General features: G+C 43.2%; 1 protein-coding gene across 24 annotated transcripts in view; it reads left to right on the top strand.

Annotated features, from left to right (window-relative positions):
• The window catches only part of KALRN (kalirin RhoGEF kinase), a 687,608-nt gene that overhangs the window by 606,804 nt on the left and 63,163 nt on the right, over positions 1 to 17,641 (top strand). For all 24 annotated transcript variants that reach the window (XM_054551360.2, XM_054551365.2, XM_054551362.2 and 21 more), the window contains 6 exons: positions 8,695 to 8,825; positions 13,495 to 13,561; positions 15,329 to 15,432; positions 15,614 to 15,683; positions 16,304 to 16,390; positions 17,235 to 17,327. In XM_054551360.2, the coding sequence (XP_054407335.2) occupies positions 8,695 to 8,825; positions 13,495 to 13,561; positions 15,329 to 15,432; positions 15,614 to 15,683; positions 16,304 to 16,390; positions 17,235 to 17,327 (552 nt within the window). The remainder of the gene's footprint in view (positions 1 to 8,694; positions 8,826 to 13,494; positions 13,562 to 15,328; positions 15,433 to 15,613; positions 15,684 to 16,303; positions 16,391 to 17,234; positions 17,328 to 17,641) is intronic.

The following is a 17,641-nucleotide window of genomic DNA, read 5'->3' as shown; positions in this document are numbered from 1 at the left end:
AAAAGAAATTAGATGGGCGTGGTGGCATGCGTCTGTAATCCCAGCTACTTGGGAGGCTGAGGCATGAGAATCGCTTGAACCCGGGAGGCAGAGGTTGCAGTGAGCTGAGATCGCGCCATTACACTCCAGCCTGGGGTGACAAAGCAAGACTCCGTCTCTACAAAAAAAAAAAAGAGAGAGAGATAGAAAAGAAAAGAAAGCCTCTTTCTGAGCTCGTCATTGGGTGGCACACTGGCGTAGTTCACTGGGCTCAGGATGGCCCCAGTGGACTCAGGCTAATAATCCTCTGCCTTTAGGGAAGAGACTGGCCAGGACTGAACTCCTATTTAGTCTACTTGGTAGCCGGGCACCCTGAGAATGTGCCCTACCTGCTTCAGCAAGGCTTCCCACCCTCTGGTTCTCCTTTTTGACAGCATTCATCTTCTCCTTGGGCCAGCCTTGTGGGTCATGGAAGAACATGTGGCCACAGCCAGGCTGTATTTGTGTGTGCTTTGCCCCGCTTTAGAAGAATTAACTTGTTTTGTCAATAGTCAGGTGGAGTTAGGAAGAGTTCGGAATCCAGATGGGGAAAAAATAATGGCCTCATCATATCCATTGCAGAGGTGTATGTTTCCAGGGACTGGGTTCTTCTAGCATTCTTCTGTGGAAGAGATTCCCAAGGTTCTTTTTTTTTTTTTTTTTTTTTTTGAGACGGAGTTTCGCTCTTGTTTCTTGTTGCCGAGGCTGGAGTGCAATGGCGTGATCATGGCTCACTGCAACATCTGCCTCCTGGGTTTAAGCTGTTCTTCTGCCTCAGCCACCTGAGTAGCTGGGATTACAGGCATGCGCCACCACGCCAGGCTAATTTTGTACTTTTAGTAGAGACAGGGTTTCACCATGTTGGTCAGGCTGGTCTCGAACTCCCAACCTCACGTGATCCGCCCTCCTCGGCCTCCCAAAGTGCTGGGATTACAGGCATCAGCCACCACACCAGGCCAATTACTGAGGTTCTTGTAAGAAGGTAAAAGTTTAGATTTCCACCATTTTTTGTTTGTTTTTGTTTTTGTTTTGTGGAGGCAGGGTCTGACTGTGTTGCCCAGGCTGGTCTCAAATTCCTGGCCTCAAGCAATTCTCCTGCAATGGCCTCCCAAAGTGCTGGGATTACAGGTGTGAGCCACCATGCCCAGCCTCCACAAAATTTTTTTTTAGCCCAGTTACAAACTTGAAATGTCACTGGCCTGGAAAATCCAGACTTAAGCTTTTCAACTGTGTATCGTCCCTACACCCACCAACAGTTTGCCTAGGAATTACTTAGATCTCATGCTTTTTGTCCAGAAAATATTATGTAAGGTTTTTGTTGTTGTTCGGTTTTTTTGAGACAGGGTCTCGCTCTGTCACCCAGACTGGAGTGCAGTGGTTTGATTTCGGTTCACTGCAGCTTTGATCTCCTGGGCTCAAGCAATCTTTTCACTTCAACCTCCTGAGTAGGTGGGACTATGGGCATGTGTTGCCATGCCTGGCTGATTTTTAAATTTTTCTATTTTTAGCAGAGATGAGGTCTCGCTTTGTTGCCCAGACTGGCGTTGAACCTGAGCTCAAGCAATCCTCCCACTTCAGCCTCCCAAAGTGACAGCCACAGCCATATGTTATTTTTTTACATATATTTTATTGTGTATATTTGAGGTTTACAATATGATGTTATGGGATACCCATAGATAGTAGAATGGTTACTGTAGTGAAGCAAATTAACATATCTATCATGTCACACAGTTACTTTTTTGTGTATGTGTGACAAAAGTAGCTAAAATTTATATTTTAATTAGTTAAATAAAATTTTGGTGGAAATCTAAATTAGTACCTAAAGAGCAGCTAAATGTACTTATTTAACAAAAATTCCAAATACAATTTTATTAATGATAATCCTCATGTAGATTAGGTCTCTAGACCTGTTCATGCTACAATTTGCTACTTTGTATCCTTTGACCTACATGTCCCAGTTTCCTAGCTGCCTTCTCCACTTTGCTGGTAACTACTGTTTTATTTTCTATCAGTGTATATTTTTGTATATATTTTGACCTTTTAAAAAAATATTCCACATATAAATGAGATCATGCAATATTTTTCTTTCTGTATCTGGCTTATTTCACTCAGCATCACGTCCTTCAGGTCCATCTGTGTTGTGGCAAATGGCAGGATCTTTTTTTTAATTTTTTTTTATACTTTAAGTTCTGGGATACATGTGCAGAATGTGCAGGTTTGTTACATAGGTATACACGTGTTATGGTGGTTTGCTGCACCCATCAACCCATCATCTACATTAGGTATTTCTCCTAATGCTATCCTTCCCCTAGCCCCCCACCCCCAGAGAGGCTCCAGTGTGTGATGTTCCCCTCCCTGTGTCTATGTGTTCTCATTGTTCATCTCCCACTTATGAGTGAGAACATGCAGTGTTTGGTTTTCTGTTCCTGTGTTAGTTTGGTGAGAATGATGGTTTCCAGCTTCATCCATGTCCCTGCAAAGGACATGAACTCATCCTTTTTTATGACTGCATAGTATTCCATGGTGTATATGTGCCACATTTTCTTTATACAGTCTGTCATTGATGGGCATTTGGGTTGGTTCCAAGTCTTTGTTATTGTGAACAGTGCTGCAATAAACATACATGTTCATGTGTCTTTGTAGTAGAATGATTTATAATCTTTTTGGGTATATACCCAATAATGGGATTGTTGGGTCAAATGGTATTCCTGGTTCTAGATCCTTGAGGAATCACCACACTGTCTTCCACAATGGTTGAACTAATTTGCACTCCCACCAGCAGTGTAAAAGTGTTCCTATTTCTCCACATCCTCTCTAGCATCTGTTGTTTCCTAACTTTTTGATGATCCCCATTCTAACTGGCATGAGATGGTATCTCATTGTGGTTTTGATTTGCATTTCTCTAGTGACCAGTGGTGATGAGCTTTTTTTCATGGTTGTTGGCTGCATAAATGTCTTCTTTTGAGAAGTGTCTGTTCATATCCTTTGTGCACTTTTTGATGGGGTTGTTTGTTTGTTTCTTGTAAATTTTTTTAAGTTCTTTGTAGATTCTGGATATTAGCCCTTTGTCAGATGGATAGATTGCAAAAATTTTCTCCCATTCTGTAGGTTGCCTGTTTACTCTGATGATAGTTTCTTCTGCTGTGCAGAAGCTCTTTAATTTAATTAGATCCCACTTGTCAATTTTGGCTTTTGTTGCCATTGCTTTTGGTATTTTAATCATAGTCTTTGCCCATGCCTATGTCCTGAATGGTATTGCCTAGATTTTCTTCTAGTGTTTTTAGGTTTTAGGTTTTAAAAGTGTTTAAGTCTTTAATACATCTTGAGTTAATTTTTGTTTAAGGTGTAAGGAAGGGGTCCACTTTCAGTTTTCTGCATATGGCTAGCCAGTTTTCCCAACACCATTTATTAAATAGAGAATCCTTTCCCCATTGCTTGTGTTTTAAGGCTGAATAATATTTCTCTCTCGCTCTGTCTCTCTGTCTCTTTCTCTCGCTCTCTCTCTCTCTCTGGGTGTGTGTGTGTATCACAGTTTCTTTAACCATTTGTCTATCAATAACACTTAGGTGTTTCCATATCATACTATTGTAAATAATACTGCAATGAACATGGGGGTGCAGGTATTTTAAGAAAAGCTGACTTCATTACCTTTGCGTATATACCCAGAAGAGGGATTATTGGGTCATATGATAATTCTATTCTTAATTTATTTGGGAACCTCCATACTGTTTTCCAAAATGTCTACACAAATCTACATTCCCACCAACATGTACTAGGGTTCCCTTTTTTTCACACCCTTGCCAACATTTGTTCTCTCTTATTTTTTATTTTTATTTTTATATTTTTTGCTGTCTCCCTGTCTTGGAATCGGACCCTGATCTCCTATTTTTTCATAATAGCCATCCTAACAGTTGTGATATGCAAATTTTTATCAAAGAGGAGCAACTAAGAGGTGATTGTTTGGTGTGGTAGGTGGTACTGGACCAGCCAGCTTACCCATTGTCTCATCACATGAGCTTTGATCTCTTCCCAAGTTACATAGCATATTTAATAAATTCTTGGAGTCCTCGTGTACACCAGGCTTTGAAATCAAGCACAGAATTTTCCTTATATGGAGCTCGCAGCCTCTAGGGTTAATGCTCAAAATCCTCTCCTCTCTGGACTGTTGGAAATCATTTCCTCTCAGATTTTAGTCCGACGTCTCTCTGTGTGACTGCTAGAGGGATCTTTCATTTACTTTTTTTTTTTTTTTTGAGACAGAGCCTTGCTGTGTCACCCAGTCTGGAGTGCAGTTGCATGACCTCGGATCACTGCAACCTCCACCTCCCAGGTTCAAGTGATTCTCCTGCCTCAGCCTCCTGAGTAGCTGGGACTACAGGCATGTGCCACCACATCTGACTAGTTTTTGTATTTTTAGTAGAGATGGGGTTTCACCATGTTGGCCAAGCTGGTCTTGAACTCCTGACCTCAGGTTATCTGCCCGCCTCGGCCTCCCAAAGTGTTGGGATTATGGACATGAGCCACTGTGCCCAGCCTCTTTTCCATTTTTTTTAAATTAATAGTTATTTTCTGATGAATAAAAGAAGTATATGCTTATTCAAAAAAATTTGGAAAAATGACAAGAGTATAAACATAAATCATCATCTAGACATATTCAGTGTTGAAATTTTGATATGTTTTCTTCTAGACCCTTTCAAAAATAGTATAGTTAATCATAGAGTACTTAAAGTTTAAGTTCTGTTTCTCTTTACTATCACATCAGAGACATTGTCCCAAATTATGAAAATATCTTTGGAACATTAAGACTGACATTTCTAAGTCTTAAATCAAAACATGTTATTTCCCCGCTTACAACCCTCCCATCATTGGTCTTAGAAGGTAAAGTTTCTACTTCTTTATTTTAATTTTAATTTTAATTTTAATTTTTGTATTTAATAGAGATGGGAGTCTCGCCATGTTGCCCAGGCTCGGTTCAAACTCCTGAGCTCAAATGATCCTGTCACCACAGCCTCCCAAACTGCTGGCATTACAGACGTGAGCCACCATTCCCGGCCAAGTCTCTACTTCTTAATGCCATGCAGCCAAGGTTCCTTATGATCTGATCCCTGCAAACTTCTCCAGGATTCTGTTTTCACTCCTCATCCCCTCTTCCTTTAATACCTACTCAACCAGACTCACAAAACACACAGTTACTTGCCAACCTCCTTCCCTCACACTCTGTACTCTGCCCACACCAGGCTACTTTCAGCTTCCCAGGCTGCCCCCATGTCATTTGCTCCTTCACCCTATACTCACAATGCTGCTCCTGCCTGGAATGTCCTGCCCTTGGCATATCCAGTGAAAGTCTCTTCATTTATCCATTCTCAGTTCAAGCATTGCCTCTTCCATTAAGTCTTTCCTTTCCTTCTCCACCCCACCATAGAGCCACCTGCTCCTTTTGTTCATCCTCCATTGTACCCTGTGTCTCTACAAGAGTGCCCGTTTTGGCTTAGATTATGGAGGCCAGGGAGCTTTGTCTTATTCATCCTCATTTCTTCAGCACTTTGCAAATATTTAGCATGTAGTAGATGTTCAATAAATATTTGCCTGAATTCAAATCAGTGGTTACAATACTATGTGATGAATGCCATGCAGGGAGTATGTAAAGAGTGTTTATAGGTGCCCAGAGAAGGGACAAGTTATGAGTATATGATCCCAGATCCAGCGCCCAGGAAATGTGCTCATTTTAAATATGGGGATGACCTTCCTCCATACTTCATCACATATTTGAATCTATTTGCATTTCTATTCCCCATCCTTGGATGGACTATGGGAACACTTGTTGCTCTATCCCCATATACCTTTTCCTTTGTCCTCTGAGACTATTTGTGCCCTGAGCTCCAGGTGGAGCAGAAGTCCTCACTATGGCAGAAACCTGGCCACCACTGCCTGTTTTCCCCCAGAAGCAGAACAGACAATTTTAGGTCAACCCTAGCTGCCCTTAGCTGGGGCTCAGTATCCCAACTCTAGCATAGGTAGCTAGGTCTTCAGAGGCAATCACTCTTGAATTATTACAAGCATTAAAATCAAACCCATTGTTTTAGGCAGACTACCTAGCATATAGCTTTAGCCAAATTATTTCTTCCTCTTGTCCTTCTCTCTCACTGTTGCCATCCCAGAGAGTCCTCCCCTAGAGACAACTTGGGCTACTTTGCTCATAGAACAGGTCAGGTAGGAGGAGATGGAAGTATTTCCCCATTTGACATAATGGACTCCTCAGATGTTCTTCGTTCTGTAGAAAGGTTGAGAGTGGACCGCACAAAGCTGGATGCTCCATGGGAGTGCCTGTGGGCAGAGGTGTCTCCCTGGGAAGAGGTAGGAGCACAGAGGATACCACTGAGCAGCAACTCACTAGAGGAAAACATTCACTTCTTCTAAGGGCAAAGGGATGGAACTGTGAATGAACTTCAGCAGCATCTAATGGTCAAGCGAGCCTATAAACCAAGGCTTGTTTCCCAGGCGTTGCAGTCACCATGCTACCACTCAACAGGCTGCAGAACAAAGGCTGAAACAGGACAATGGGGAGAAGGAGAGAAGAGGAAGTAAAAGGCATGTAATCAGATCAATCACCAGCTGGGCCCATCTGCCCAGGAGCCTGTCTCTGGTGATGGCACCAGGAGACATGTCATTGGAATGCCTGCCTGTGTGCTTGGTTGTCAAGCCTCAGCACCAGACACTCTCATTTCCTTAATAACAGGTTACAGATCCTGTATCTATAAATTGAGCTAAACCCTTCTTGACCTTTCCATATTTTTAGCCTATACTGCTGCTCTGGATATAACAACTTCCATGGCTGATTACTTCTTCTGTGAATACTTTTATCTCAAGTTAAAAGAAATTCTCTATCGAGTTTGAAGACCCTGTCCTCTTAGTTCCAGTTTCTAGTGTTGGTAACAAATTCATGTTTAGCCCTTGGCACATTTTGTCAATTTGGGGGTGGGGGAATGGAAGAAGTTTGATATCTCTGCTTAGTGTTATGTTTTTCAGATTCAAATCTTCATATTCTCCATTTTTTCTTATAAAATGGACCATCAGGAACCTCATTACTTTTTTATTTATTTCTCTGGACCTTTCTTTTCTACCTGTTTAGCCTATGTTAAAATAGAGCAACTAAGAGCATTGTGACAATACTCCAAGTGCAGCTCACTGAAGGCCAGGCTGAAGCCTTTACTTCCTATTACCTTTTTGGACTGCATTTTTTGAATCTTTGTGACTTTAACCTTAGGGCTAATGTTTTCAAAAACTACTAAATGAAACTGTTTCTGTTAGCTGCAGTAGCTGGTTTAGGCAGGCATCTTGTAAGAGCAGTTTAGGGCCAGGCACGGTGTCTCACACCTGTAATGCCAGCATTTTGAGAGGCCGAGGTGGGAGTATCACTTGAGCCCAGGAGTTCAAGACCAGCCTGGGCAACGTAATGAGACCCAGTCTCTTAAAAAAAAACAACAACAAAAAACGATTAGCTGGATATGGTGGTGCATGACTGTCCCAGCTATTTGGGAGGCTGAGGTGAGAGGATTGCTTGAGCCTGGGAGGCCAAGGCTGCAGTGAGCCATGATTGTACCACTGTACTCCAGCCTGGGCAATAGAGTGAGACCCTGTCTCAAAAGAGATAGACAGATAGATAGATAGGTAGATAGATAGATAGATAGATAGATAGATATTATGGCTGGGTGCATTGGCTCATGCTTATAATCCCAACACTTTGGGAGACTGAAGCGGGAGGATCACTTGAGCCCAGGAGTTCAAGACCAGCCTGGGCAACATAGTGAGACCCTGTCTCTAAAATAAAATAATAATAATAATAATAATAATAATAATAATAATAATAATAATAAAGAATAGCCTTAGATTAGTCTCTCATTATTTGTTTTACAGTTGCCCAACTTGACCTTACTCTCCAGCCTTACTGTGTATCCACACTACTTCTGCCAATTTGCATAATGAAATGCTAAATGTCACTGTGTAATCCTTCTTCCAGGACACTTATAAAAGTGTTAAGATTGACTCCATTTTGAATATTTTTATCGTTAGCAGTTCCATCCATGGGGACAGGGGAAAACCTCATCATCATAGGACATTTTTAACTTTTCAAAGGGGTTGTACAGCTATTATCTCTGCCTATTCCTTAGAAATCTGTAGAGAGGGAAGATTTAATTTGAAAACTGAGAAAAACTGAAGCATGGAACAATTTTAGCTATCTCACATAAATCATTCAGTGACTAGCAGATCTGGGATTCAAATTTAGGTTCTTTTACCCTTAGTTCCCTCTAGAGTACCATATTCACCCTTTTCACTTGTTTTCTTTTGTAACTGCATATTTGGTATAGAATTGCAATCGTTAGCATTACCTCTGGAGCTCTTACCTAGAGATAGTCACTTTGACAATTTCATTATGTCTGGGAAATTGGCAGCACATAGATGCCAAGTACATCCTGGTTGCCTGAGAAGGTGGCAGCTCTGGGCTCCCTGCTGCAGGAGGATAAAGTCTCTGGTCTGCTAGTGCTTCACTGTGGTTTGGTGAGAACAGCCTTGGCTACTGATTTTCCATGTTGTCTGTGGCTAGACTGGGAGGACACAGGGATTCCAAATGACTTTTCAAAGTACACTTTTCTAAGCCTGTTTATTCTCTCTTTTCAGAGTCTAGAAGGAGGCTCATACCGGGGGAGCTTGAAAGACCCTGCAGGCTGCCTGAATGAGGGGATGGCCCCACCCACACCTCCTAGAAACCCGGAAGAAGAACAGAAAGCCAAGGCCCTGAGAGGCAGGATGTAAGTGGCTTTCCCAGTTCCTCCCTGTGGTGTACATGTGAGTGCGGTGGACAATGGACAAAGGTTGGGGAGAATTCAAGAGGGGTTCCCCACGCTGTTTCCACTGACATCATTCATTCTAAGACTCAGATCTGTACAGCATAGCACTGATAAACATTGAGCCACTTTGGCACTGACTTGATTGAAGTTTAGGCTAAAGTATATTCTGTGAGATAGCAGCTATTACTGACAAAGTGTGGTTATAGATCTGTTAGAAATTTAAAACATAGTGATAAAAGGAAAATGGCAAAGTTGAGGAAACTATGAGACTGTTACTGAGGGCCTATAGAATCAGAGAGTCTCTGACCATAGCAGAAAGTCTGATAGAGGTCACCTAAGAAAACATTTCCCCAAATGTAGGAAAGTTATATATAGAGGAAGGAGCTGTTGTACCACCAAGCAGGTCCTGTCTCTACTCCTTCTCCAAAGGTTTTAATTTTGCATCTGTTTCTGCGATTAGTTCCAAGAGAACTTCTTCTCCACTTTGAATAGTTAGTGGTAAAATAAAATTCATAATGCAGAACAATCCCATGTTATGCAAGAGTTATCTATGTTGATATGAAGACAATCTATTATTTGAGTTGATCAAGAATATACCAGATACCACTAGTGCAAAAGCAGAACTCCTCCAAAACTTTCATTTGCTTTTTCTTTTCTTTTTTTTTTTTTTTTTTTTTGAGACAGGGTCTTGCTTGGTCACCCAGATTAAAGTACAGTGGTATGATCATAGCTCACTGCAGCCTTGACCTCCTGGGCTCAAGGGAACCTCTCATCTCAGCCTCCCAAGTAGCTGGGACTACAGGTGTGCGCCACCATGCCTGGCTAATTATTTTATTTTTTGTAGAGAAGGAGTCTCGCTTGGTTGCCCTGGCTGGTCTGGGACTCCTAGGCTCAAGTAATCCTCCTGCCTCAGCCTCCCAAAGTGTTGGGATTATAGGCAGGATCCACTGCACTCGGCCAACTTTTGTTTTCTTGTTTAGGGTTGGACTCTGTGTTGGAAGCAGAGCTACTGATGAGTCTTAGACATAGCTCAGCATGTGAGAGATTATAAGCAGTAGTGAGAACTGGGAAGGCAGGTGTGAAGGCTCCCTCCCTGTTGTTAATTAGCCTGCCTTTCTCTCTCAAATTCATCACTCCTTTAGCCTAGCCACAGACATGAAAACTAGCAAAAATAAGTGAGGCCAGGTCCTTCTGATACCTAGAAATGTACAAAGTGTCTATTTATGAGTTTCTGTTTCCTAGGAAACAAAAGTGAGAACATCACAGTGAAGGCCTGGTTTGAAAGCAGGGCTATCATTTCATGGTGGAGATGAACAAGTAGCATGTAAATCCTGAAATTCTGTATTTACCCCGTCAGCTTTATGAGTACTCAGGGGGAACCCCAAGAAGTTGGTAAATGGAATAGAGGTTGTAAATGCCATCCCCAAAGGGAAATTTCCTAGAACTTGCACAAAGCTGAGTCTCCTTAGCTTCTCAGGTTGTTGTTACACAGGTGAGGCCGAGTTGGAGCTGATGTCTTAGTCCTTTGTCAAGTCAAAGCAAAGCTTAAGTCAGAAAGGTGACCTCTGAGGTGGCAGGTGACCCTGGGAAAAGCCAGTCACTACTCTTTTTTTTGTTTTTTGAGATGGAGTCTCACTCTTTTGCCCAGGCCGGAGTGCAGCGGCGCTATCTCGGCTCACTGCAAGCTCCGCCTCCCGGGTTCACACCATTCTCCTGCCTCAGCCTCCCAAGTAGCTGGGACTACAGGCGCCCGCCACCGCGCCCGGCTAATTTTTTGTATTTTTAGTAGAGACGGGGTTTCACCGTGTTAGCCAGGATGGTCTCGATCTCCTGACCTCATGATCCGCCTGCCTCAGCCTCCCAAAGTGCTGGGATTACAGGCGTGAGCCACCGCGCCCGGCCGCCAGTCACTACTCTTAGCATGTAGCTTGAACCGGCCTTTGAGCAGTCATTTAAGCCATTGTCCAGATTCAACAGGCCACAAAAGTTTGCTGTCTCTTTTGCCCACTTTGCGCATCTCTTCTCCCTCTTCTCATTCTTGCCAAAATCCACACCTCTTCACATCCTGAGCTATCCTGAAAATGCAGCTGTTAGAGTATCTCATACCTCTTACTATATCTCATCCTTATTCTCTCCTGCTGTACTTTATGGTCATGATGAAAGGGTGGTGTATAGGTGTTTCACTGTAAACCATATGTGAGGCCAGAGGCTGAGGGGTGTAGCGAACCAAGACTCAATCCAGAAGATGGCAGTATGGCGTCAAAGGGTTAAATGAGAGCTGTGGAGAAAAGATGAACACAAATAGTCATTTGTCTAGAAGAAGAAAAAAGTTGAGAATGGAGTTACTTGTCTTCAAGTTTTAGTCATTCATTCAACAAATACCAGCCTAACACCAGTATGTACCATCAGTGGGATACATCAGTGAATAAGACAAATAATAACAACATAAGTCTTTGCTCTTATGGCAAGTTTAAATTCTAGTTGGAGAAATCAGACAATAAACAAAATAAATTATGTATTATGTTGGAAACAAGAAAAAGAAAAAAAAATAGAGCAGTGTAAGGGAGATCCAGAGAATAAATGAGGCCATGCTGCAATTTTAAATGGCCCTGGCATTTGCACAAAGACCAGGGGAGGTATGTTAGCCATGGAGAAAAAGTGTTCTCAAGAGAGAGAACAGCCAGTGCAATGAATCTAAGGGATTTTCTGTGGAAGACCAGCCATTCCCTATCCCTGTGAAAGGAGGTTAGAAGTGGTTCTAACCAGTAGCTGAAATAATTTTAGTTGGACCAAAGAATAACATTTGTTTGTAAATAACTTCTACTAATAAGAACTTATCATGAAAAACATGCCTTGTTGTCAGTTCATTTGGCAATTAATTGTGCACTGCCTTGCAATGCCTGCAATTTAAATCCTTGATGTCACTTTTCAAAATGTCTTTTAATACGTCATGGTCTCCCTTCATTAACCCTTCAAGGGAAGAGATGACAGGTCCACTAGCAGCACCTAATACAGTTCCCTTCTCTAAAGGCTGAGAAGCCAAAGATAGCCCTCATCTGTCAGCAAATAGCTTAGGATAAAAATATCACCTGGAGACAGAGAGCTGGACTTCATCTCCAGAGGGCCCTCCCAGCCCCATATTCCCACTCTAACTTTCCTGTGGGTTTTCTTTTGCCACTTTCTACCAGGCAGTAACTTGGGCCATGGTAAAGATATATTTAAATGCTTCTATTTGGCCTTGCCAGTTCCTTCCTGTGGCCTAAAACACATGATTGTCTGTGCTGGAGAGGGAGCTGTTGGAAGTGCTGGGTGCACTGATAAAGAAGCATGTGTTCATCTGCTTCCTCCCCATTGCCCAGAGGCCCCAGGCCCCAGGAATGTGGTGGCTTCTGGGGCTATACGGAGCAAGAATTTCAGATGAATTGCTTCCTGGGTTCAAAATGGTTACAACCCTTGTGCTGGGGTCCCACTTTGACATCTGAGAACTTTATCCTTTCTGCTACATGGGCCCAAAATGCAATTGTGTGGTCCCAGGCAAAACTCGTTCCAATCAGATTGGAAGAGTTTGACTCCAGTAGGTTGCACAGCACCACCCTGCCCCTGTGCACAACATTAGCATTTTATGTAAAGCTCTTTAGTGTCTGGACAAAAGACAGAAAGAGTGTTTGGGTTTGAGGCTTCAGGGACTCCCAAGAGCCAGTCAGAGTAGTTTACCAGGCAGTGGGCTGCTGGGAAAGAGCATGGTCTTTGGACTCTTACACAACTGGGTTCAAATCCTGGCTCTGTTACTCACTTTGTAATCATGGTCAGGTTACCTAATCTTTTTGTCTCCACATTTTCATTTATATAAAATAGGCTTTACAATACCTACCTTATTATAAGCATGGGAAAACCCAGATGAAGGGAGTGGCACATAGTAAATGGTAGAAAGAATTAACAAGAAAGAAACCAAGAGAGCAAATGTCCTTGTAATTGCTAAATCCTGCATCCTGGAGAAGGTAGTGCTGCATTAAAGGTGTGATTTTGGAATGTCTGCAGTCCATCTTTCTGGCCTTGACTGGGGATTTTCCAGGCCAGTTACCATGGTTACCTATCTGAATAATTGCAGCTTCCATATCTTAAAAGCTTCATTTGATATCTATCCTTGTCTTGGAGGACTTACAGGTTGGTAATCAAATAAATGTCTTTCTCCTCTTGTTAAGTGAAGAATGGAGCTGAAATGAAGGAAGAAAAGTCTCATCTTAACCCCTGCCTAGCCTCAAAGCTTTCAGAACTCAGTTTTGCCAAAATGGTTGTCATTCTTTCTGCCCTCTGTCTATACAATTGTTCAGTTGTAGGTGAGGGAGAAACACATGAAGAATAGAAAGAAGAATGCTAAGTGCTGAGCGTCATTTTTCGTGTGACTATTTTACGTAACCTGGGGAAGTCCTTTCTGGCCTTGGTGTCCTCAGCCCTTCAGTAGGACCTCCTGTAGGGAAAGCATCCGTAAGCATCTTTCCCAGGAGATAAGTGTGGGTGTTTTAAGGGGTCTTGTCATAAAGGTGCCAAAGTAACTTTTCTGTGAACTTAAGTGAAGATTTTTGACTTACCAATGAAGAGGAACACTCATTGTTCTTAATCTCCTGCTCAGGTTTGTCCTGAATGAGCTGGTACAGACAGAGAAAGACTATGTCAAGGATCTGGGCATTGTGGTGGAGGTAAGTAGAGGGTTCCAGGTGGGTCTGTGGTCACCCAACCAGGAGCACATTGGACCCTACCTAGGCCAAGGTGTTTTAATCTGATGGTTACATGTACTTTACTGTCTGAGCACTTGCAGAAATGAAAATAAAAATGGTAATAAGTAGAATATGTAGGCAACGTTTTTCTTTTCCCCTTGAAATAAGATATTTAGAGGAAAGTAGTGGCCCGAATGTTATAGCATTTGGGGGAGCCTCTTGGTTAGAGTGGAACTCATTCCACTTTGTTTTAGGTGACCAAGCTATTGTCTTAAGAGCTTTTCTTTGATGTTTAACTATGTGGACATATATTCTTCAGAGCTATGAGCCACATAGGCATAAAACAGTTCATTCTTGGTGGGATCTTAGGGCTTATACATTTCCATAGATTTTAAGGATAAGTGTTATAGCCAGCAAAAAGACAGATAAAAGAAAAACCCACTAATGAGCAAGGTTGACAGGTCCAGAGTTAAGAGTCAACTTGGTAGTAAGTTAAACAAACCTAGCTCTGTAGGGATTCACTTAAGAGGGACTTAGACACTTGGATGAACAAAAAAGCCTGAGAAAGTAAATGGGTAATTTGAATGGCTTAGAGCCCTGTTGTTAATCATATTGAAAGAACATGAAGTCTAAAAGTTCTCGGCCAGGTGTGGTGGCTCATGCCTGTAATCCCAGCACTTTGGAAGGCCGAGACGGGTGGATCACGAGGTCAGGAGATCGAGACCATCCTGGCTAACACGGTGAAACCCCGTCTCTACTAAAAATAGAAAAAAATTAACTGGGCGTGGTGGTGGGCGCCTGTAGTCCCAGCTACTCGGGAGGCTGAGGCAGGAGAATGGCGTGAACCTGGGAGGCAGAGCTTGCAGTGAGCTGAGATCGTGCCACCGCACTCCAGCCTAGGCGACAGAGCGAGACTCCATCTCAAAAAAATAAAAATAAAAATAAAACAAAAAAATAAAAATTCTATGCCTAAAGCCTACATTGCTTGCTGGTTCCTTACATTTGGCCTGAGTTTCCATCCTGTGAAATCTGCTGACTTAGGGCTTTGTATTTGCTTATCCTGAACCTTGGACAAACAGATTAACCAGGCATATAGAAGACCTGAATTTTAACTTATGGAAAGTTATTCTTGTCTTTTTGTGGGGCTGGGGGGTGGAAGAGGTACAACAGCTTCCATATGCAGTCCAGCCCAGGAGTAGAGGACGAGGGAGTCTGAAGACTGGGAGGCTGAAATGCAGGGAACTCAGACATCAGCGGTGCGATTATGGACAAGTCATCATCCAACACCCAGGTGCCTGGGTTTTCTTGTCCATCAGATGGGGTTAATGCTACCTGTCCAACCTCAAAACTGATTTTAAAACAGAAATGAAATTCTCTATGATCACATTTTATAGACTATAAAGTATTAACATATTAAGACTTATTTCTAGGCCAGATGTATCTAGTTCTGAGCCTTTATAGACCTGATTAACTTGGATTGGGAGAAGGAAGAGGGACAGCTTATTGTTTTCTTCTGTGCTCTGCTTAAGGGGACTGGAGACAAAGAAGGGGATCCTGAAACTCATAAAAGTTTTCTCTATTGCTCTGCACCGGGGGTAAAAGACCTGGTTGAATAGTGAGAAACCACAGAAGCATTTGTCCGCAAACTCACGCAGAGAGTGTGGGCTCGCGGGGTGCTGTGGTGTGTGGCATGGCCCAGAAAGCTTTCCTGTGAAAATATGCTACTAACCATTGCCTTTGCTGCTGCAGGGCTTCATGAAGAGAATAGAAGAAAAGGGTGTCCCTGAGGATATGCGAGGAAAGGACAAAATCGTGTTTGGAAATATTCATCAGATTTATGACTGGCATAAGGAGTAAGTGTTAATGCTGCCCCGAGGATCCAGTGTCCTGGGAATCCAGGACTTGAGTCCTCTTCCTGCATCTGGCTCAAGGAGTAGGGCTTAGGGAGAGTCTTCTGTAACTCATCTTATTATTGAGAAATAATACAGTTCTGAATAATGTGGCTTCCTTCTCTTATCCCCTTTCTCCTTTTAGTTTTTTCCTGGCGGAACTGGAAAAGTGTATCCAGGAGCAAGACAGATTGGCACAGCTCTTTATTAAGCATGTGAGTGTCTCCCATCACCTCCTCCCCAACTCCTTCACTAGGCTCATTTATATTCATTTTAAAATCCTGGCCAGGCACAGTGGCTCACACCTGTAATTCCAACACTTTAGGAGGCCAAGGTGGGAGGGTGGCTTGATTGAGACCAGCCTGGGCAACATAGTGAGGCCCCCGTCTCTACAAAGAATTTAAAAATTAACCAGGGCTGGTGGCACATGCCTATAGTCCTAGCCACTTGGGGGGCTGAGGCAGGAGGATCGCTTGAGCCTCGGAGGTCAAGACTGCAGTGAGCCATGATGGCCCCACCCTGCACTCCAGCCTGGGTGACAGAGCGAGACCCTGTCTCAGAAAATAAATAAATAAAATTTCTTCTCTTCTGCTCTTCCTTGACTGACCTTCCTTTTCAGCCCTCTCTAAGTTTTTTTGTTCGTTTTTTTGACCACCTTGGCGATTTGGAAAGTGGCTCTTGCCCACCACATTTATATCCCTGATATTCAGCTGCCTTGGTGCATCCCCAAGTGTGCCTTTGTCCTTTGTCCACGTGGAGGCCAGCACGGCACTCTGAGATTGAACAAAAGACACAAGATGCCTGACTGTCCACATGTCTCCCTCTGCTCTTTCAGGAGCGGAAGCTGCACATCTACGTGTGGTATTGTCAGAATAAGCCACGCTCAGAGTACATCGTTGCTGAGTATGATGCCTACTTTGAGGTAAGCTGTGCAGGCTTTGCTGAACTGGGGTGGGAGGAAAACTCAGGCCAAGACAGCCACTTTCAGAAATACCAGACGTCATCCATCCATATGTGACCCCCACACAGCACCGTTGACCCCTTCATGGCAGGAATAGCTGCCTCAACAAAGAAAGCAGTTTCTTAGCTAAATTCTCATGAGCACCTTCACTTGAGAGGAGCTGAGGTGGCCCAGTCTGGGTTCTGATTTGAGAAGCCCCCATTTGCAGAATAAGCCTGAACACAGAGACGGTTTGAGTAGCTCCAGTTCTTCTTAAGTGACCCTGGAGCAGACTGTACCCACCAGTCCCCCAGGGACCACTTACTGAGGAGCCTTCTGTTGGTTAAAGGGTTTGCAGCCACTTCCTAGTCTGCTTGGTCTAGCCCGGAAGGATTTATTTTGCTGGGAGAAAGGCAGAATCATCACTTAGAAAGAGCGCTCAACTGAGTGTTTGGAGATCTAAGTTTAGGGCCCGGCTCCATAGGCTTCTTCCTAGGAGAAGCCCCTTTTCCCTGCCTTTGCCCTGAAGCGGTGGAGAGAATAAGGCCCCTCCAGCTTGTCTCCCAGGACCGGGGTGAAGACCCAGGTGTGGAAGTGCTCACTGTAAAAGCATGGGAGGAAGGCAGGAAGCCAGTGGTGATGTGTGTTACGTGTTGTTCATAACAAGTGAACAGTCCTCTAGGCAATTTTACCTCTCACATTGCTTAAAGATTCTTCAACTTCATTGGAAAACATGCAGACCTGTCTTCCATGCCTTTGAACCCTGATTCAGAGCACCCCAGTTCTTCAGTTCCTTTTTATTCTAATATTGCTGCCTGTGTTTCAGGAGGTAAAACAGGAGATAAATCAGAGGCTGACACTGAGTGACTTCCTCATAAAGCCCATTCAGAGAATAACAAAATACCAGTTGCTCCTCAAGGTAAGAAGCTGGGAGCCTGGGTGAGGGCTGGAGAAGGGTCCCTCAGGCTCAGAGAAGGTTAGCAGTAGAGCTAGGGGTTCTGCCTCCACCACACTGTCCCAAAGGACTGTGAACTGTGGGAGGGGTGGTAGGGATGTGGGAACTTTTATCCGACTGCTGGTTACTCTGTCAGCTTTGCCCGCAAATAAACTGCATGGCTGTTCTTCCTGCCCTTAAGGTGGGTTGTTACTTGATTTTATTTTTTCAATTCACATTCTTACTTTGTCTCAATCATTGACTTGATACTTTTAAAAAATAAGAAGAATATGAAATCA

The sequence above is a fragment of the Pongo abelii genome, chromosome 2 (assembly GCF_028885655.2).
Source record: "Pongo abelii isolate AG06213 chromosome 2, NHGRI_mPonAbe1-v2.0_pri, whole genome shotgun sequence".
Lineage (NCBI taxonomy): Eukaryota > Metazoa > Chordata > Mammalia > Primates > Hominidae > Pongo > Pongo abelii.
Note: the sequence above shows the minus strand (reverse complement) of the source record. Positions and strands in the feature narration are given on the sequence as shown.